The following is a 5,125-nucleotide window of genomic DNA, read 5'->3' as shown; positions in this document are numbered from 1 at the left end:
AGCTCCATCCATCCCATATAGCTCCATCCATCCCATATAATTCCATCCATCCCATATATCTCCATCCATCCCTTATAGCTCCATCCATCCCATATAAGTTCCATCCCATACAGCTCCATCCATCCCATATAAGCTCCATCCCATATATCTTCATCCATCCCATATAAACTCCATCCATCCCATATAAACTCCACCCATCCCATATACCTCCATCCATCCCATATGAGCTCCATCCATCCCATATAAGCTCCATCCATCCCATATAGCTCCATCCCATATATCTCCATCCACCCCATATAAGCTCCATCCATCCAATATAGCTCCATCCATCCCATATAGCTCCATCCCATATATCTCCATCCATCCCATATAAGCTCCATCCATCCCATATAAGCTCCATCCATCCCATATAGCTCCATCCATCCCATATAAGCTCCATCCATCCCATATAGCTCCATCCATCCCATATATCTCCACCCATCCCATATATCTCCATCCATCCCATATATCTCCATCCATCCCATATATCTCCATTCATCCCATATATCTCCATTCATCCCATATATCTCCATTCATCCCATATATCTCCATCCATCCCATATAGCTCCATCCATCCCATATATCTCCATCCATCCCATACATCTCCATCCCATAATCTCTCACCTGTTGACTTCTCCAATGTTGTTGACCCTGGCGGCTTCCAGCAGCGCATCCTCTGTAAGATATTATGGGATATTATGGGATATTACGGGATATTATGGGATTTTATGGGATACAATGGGATACTATGAGATATTATGGGATGTGATGGGATATTATACGATCCTATAGGATACTATGGGATACTGAGGCATGTTATGGGATATTATGGGATACTATGGGATACTATGGGAACCTATGGAATACAATGGGGTTCAATGGGATACAATGAGATACAGTGGGATACAATGGGATACTATGGGGTATAATGGGATCCTATGGGGTCCTATGGGATCCTGTGGGATACTGTGGGATCCCATGGGATCCTATTGGGTAAAATGGGATCCTATGGGATCCTATGGGATATTATGGGATGTGATGGGATATTATAGGATCCTATGGGACACTATGGGATACAGAGGGATGTTATGGGATATTATGGGATACTATGGGATGCTATGGGATACTATGGGATCCTATGGGACACTATGAGATACAGAGGGATATTATGGGATATTATGGGATACTATGGGATACTACGGGATCCTATGGGATACAGTGGGATACTATGGGATCCTATGGGAACCTATAGGATACAATGGGGTTCAATGGGATACAATGAGATACAGTGAGATACAGTGAGATACAATAGGATACTATGGGGTATAATGGGATCCTATGGGATCCTATGGGACCCTATAAGATACAACGGGATATTATGGAATACTATGGGATCCTATGGGATCCTGCGGGATACTGTGGGATCCTATGGGATAAAATGGGATCCTATGGGATATTATGGGATGTGATGGGATATTATAGGATCCTATGGGATACTATGGGATACAGTGGGATCCTATAGGATATTATGGGATACAATGGGATATGATGGGATACTATGGGATACCACGGGATACAATGGGATACAATGGGATATTATGGGATACTGTGGAATGTTATGAGATATTATGGGATGTTATGGGATATTATGAGATACAATGGGATACAATGGGATACAATGGGATGTTATGGGATCCTATGGGATCCTATGGGATACAATGGGATACTATTGGATCCTATGGGATCCTATGACATACAATGGGATCCTATGGGATACAATGGGATCCTATGGAATACTATGGGATACAATGGGATCCTATGGAATACTATGGGATTCAATGGGATCCTATGGGATTCAATGGGATGCTATGGGATCCTATGGAATACTATGGGATTCAATGGGATTCCTATGGGAACCACCCATCTACCCCTTATTGCCCCCCCCATATATTGTCCCCCATATACCCCCCCTTATTTCCCCCCCCATTAATGACCCATACCTCCCATCTACCCCCCCTTCTTCGCCCCCCCCCATCCCCCCATTCTACCCCCCCTCATTGCCCCCCCATATATGGCCCCCCCTTTATTGCCCCTGCCCCATGTACCCCCCAATATATTGCCCCCCCATCTACCCCACCTTATTGCCCCACCATATATTGCCCCCCCAATTACCCCCATTATTTGCCCCCCATATACCTCTCTCTTATTGCCCCCCATATATTGCCCCCATATAACCCCCTTGTTGCCCCCCATCCCCCCCATATCCCCACCTTTATTGCTCCCCCCATATATTGCCCCCCCCATATTGCCCCCCATACTACCCCTCTTCTTGCCCCCCCCATATATTGCCCCCCAATTACCCCCTATTGCCCCATATACTCACTCTTATGCCCCCCATCTATCTCTCCTATTGCCCCCCCATATATTGCCCCCCCAATTACCCCTCCTATTGCCCCCCTATTATGGCCCCCATCTACCCACCCATATTCCCCCCCCATATACCCACACTTATTGCCCCCCCCTTATTGCCCCTCCATTATACCCCCCTTATTGCCCCATACCCCCCCAGACCCCGCCCTTAATTGCTCCCCCATCTACCCCCCCTTTATTGCCCCCATATATCGCCCCCCCATTATTGCCCCCCCCATATATCCACCCTTTATTGCCCCCCCAAATATTGCCCCCCCACTATATTGACCCCCCAATTTGACCCCCCCATTATATCCACCCTTATGTCCCCCCATTGCCCCCCATACTGTCCCCCCATATGCCCCCCCTTTTATTGCTGCCCCCCCATAGTTGCCACCCCATCTACCCCCCCTTATTCCCCCATACCCCCCCCCATAAACCCCCCCATATATTGACCCACCCATATATCCACCCTTATTGAACCCCCACCCATCATATAAATATTGCCCCCTCCATATACCCCCCTTACTTGCACCCCCAAATATACCCCCCTTTATTGCCCCCCCCATTATTCCCCCATATATTGACCCCCCGCCATATACCCACCCTATTGCCCCCCCCAAATATTGCCCCCCATATTATTGCCGCCCCCCATATATTGACCCCCCCATATATCCACCCTTATATGTCCCCCCCATTGCCCCCCATATACTTTCCCCCATATACCCCCTTTTATTGCTTCCCGCCCATATTTTGTTCCCCCCATCTACCCCCCCTTATTGCCCCCATACCCCCCCATAAACCCTCCCCATTATAGTGACCCAGCCCATATATCCACCCTTATTGCCCCCCCCATTTATTGCCCCTCCATATACCCCCCCTTATTGCCCCCCCCCATAAACTGCCCTTATTGCCCCCCCATTGCCCCCCCCCATATATTGACCCCCCCCAATATAACCCACCCTTATTGCCCCCCACAAATCTGCCCCCCCAAATATTGCCCCCCCATCTATTGCCCCCCCCCATATATCCACCCCTATTTGTCCCCCCCAAATATTGCCCCCCATATCATTGCCCCCCCCCATATATCCACCCTATGTCCCCCCAAATATTGCCCCCCCATATATTGACCCCCCCATATTATTGACCCCCCCAATCTATTATCCACCCCTATTGCCCCCCCCATATACCCCCCCCGTATTGCCCCTACCCCTACTGCCCCCCACATACCCCCCTTATTGCCCCCCCGCATATATTTACCCCCCCCCATATACCCCCCCTTATGCCCCCCCCAGATTACTACCCCCCCCATATTACCCCCCCTTATTGCCCCCATCCCCCCCTTACTGTCTCTGGCCCCCGTGGTAACACGCCGCCCACAGCCCAATCGCGCGCCAGCCAGACCCGGTTCGTTCCTTCCGCCCCATGTCGGCTCCGCTCCCATCGGCTTTCCCGGCCGTTAATGCCGCCGTTAATGCCGCCGTTAATGCCGTTAATGTCGGTCCGGTCGGTTCAGGCCCCGACCCGGTTCGGTCCCGGTTCGGCCGCCCCCCCGCTCCCATTGCCGCCCATGTTGTAGCGCCGGTGGGCTGTGTCGCCCCCTGGCGGCGGTTCCCGGTATTGCAGGCGGCTGCCTCACTTCTAGGCCTCCATCCTCCCCCCGGTTGCTCCACGCGCCGCCCGAGGCACCGACCGGCCCGGAACGGCCGAGCAGCCCCGAACCAGCCCCCGGCGACTGAACCGGGTCGCCCAAAATGGCGGCCAACATCGTCACACGGAGCCCGCCGGCACCGAACCGGAACCCTTCCCCCCCCCCCCGGCCCGGCGCCTTGCGCTATCGCAGCAGGCCAAACAAGATGCGGCGCCGGAAGGAGCGGCGCGCAAAGGGTGATGGGAGGCGTAGTTCGTAACGCGGAACGGCGGGATGACGTTGAGGAAAAAGAACCACAGCTCCCAGGATGCACCGCGACACCGGGGGCACATCCGGGGAGTAGCTGCCGATACTTCCGGGATGTGACCGGAAGCGGATGTGTGTCTCCGGAGGGGGGGGGGGAAAAGGGGACGGAGGACGAGGGTTCGAATCCCGGCTACGGACACAACGGGGGGGGGGGGGGGGGCGGTGGACACCTCCATCCCATTTCATCCCAATCCCCAAACCCCATCCCATAGCACATCCCATATCACATCACATCCCATCCCATATCACATCCCATAACACATCCCATAACACATCCCATATCACATCCCATATCACATCCCATATCACATCAACATCATTCGCCATCCATATCCCATCCCATATCCCATCCCATATCCCATCCCATATCACATCCCATATCACATCCCATATCACATCACATATCACATCACATCCCATCCCATATCACATCCCATATCACATCCCCTTCCCTATTCCCATCCCCTACTCTATACCCTACCCCATATCCCAACCCCATACCTCCATCCCATCCCATCCCATACCCCATCCCATAACCCATATCCCCATCATATACTCCCATCCCATACCCTATTCCTATACCCTAATCCCATATCCCCACCCCATCCCCCATCCCATATCCCCATCCTATACCCCATCCCATATCCCATCCCATACTCACATCCCATAAACCCAAACCCATAACCCAACCCCAATTCACCCCATCCCATCCCCCATCCC

At 52.1% G+C, this 5,125-nt stretch overlaps 1 protein-coding gene across 1 annotated transcript in view; it reads right to left on the bottom strand.

The window, feature by feature from the left end:
* Nucleotides 1-4,158, bottom strand: part of CLPB (caseinolytic mitochondrial matrix peptidase chaperone subunit B) — a 61,316-nt gene extending 57,158 nt beyond the window's left edge. Inside the window, exons 1-2 of the mRNA XM_015850662.2 lie at nucleotides 3,796-4,158; nucleotides 664-715 (exon numbers count right to left, since the gene is read on the bottom strand). Of these exons, the coding sequence (XP_015706148.1) occupies nucleotides 664-715; nucleotides 3,796-3,892 (149 nt within the window). The 5' untranslated portion in view covers nucleotides 3,893-4,158. The remainder of the gene's footprint in view (nucleotides 1-663; nucleotides 716-3,795) is intronic.
* Between the last annotated feature and the right edge of the window lie 967 nt (nucleotides 4,159-5,125).

Source organism: Coturnix japonica, unplaced genomic scaffold (genome assembly GCF_001577835.2).
Source record: "Coturnix japonica isolate 7356 unplaced genomic scaffold, Coturnix japonica 2.1 chrUnrandom505, whole genome shotgun sequence".
Classification (NCBI taxonomy): Eukaryota; Metazoa; Chordata; class Aves; order Galliformes; family Phasianidae; genus Coturnix; species Coturnix japonica.
The sequence above is the reverse complement of the archived record's forward strand: the minus strand, read 5'-3'. Positions and strand labels throughout refer to the sequence as shown.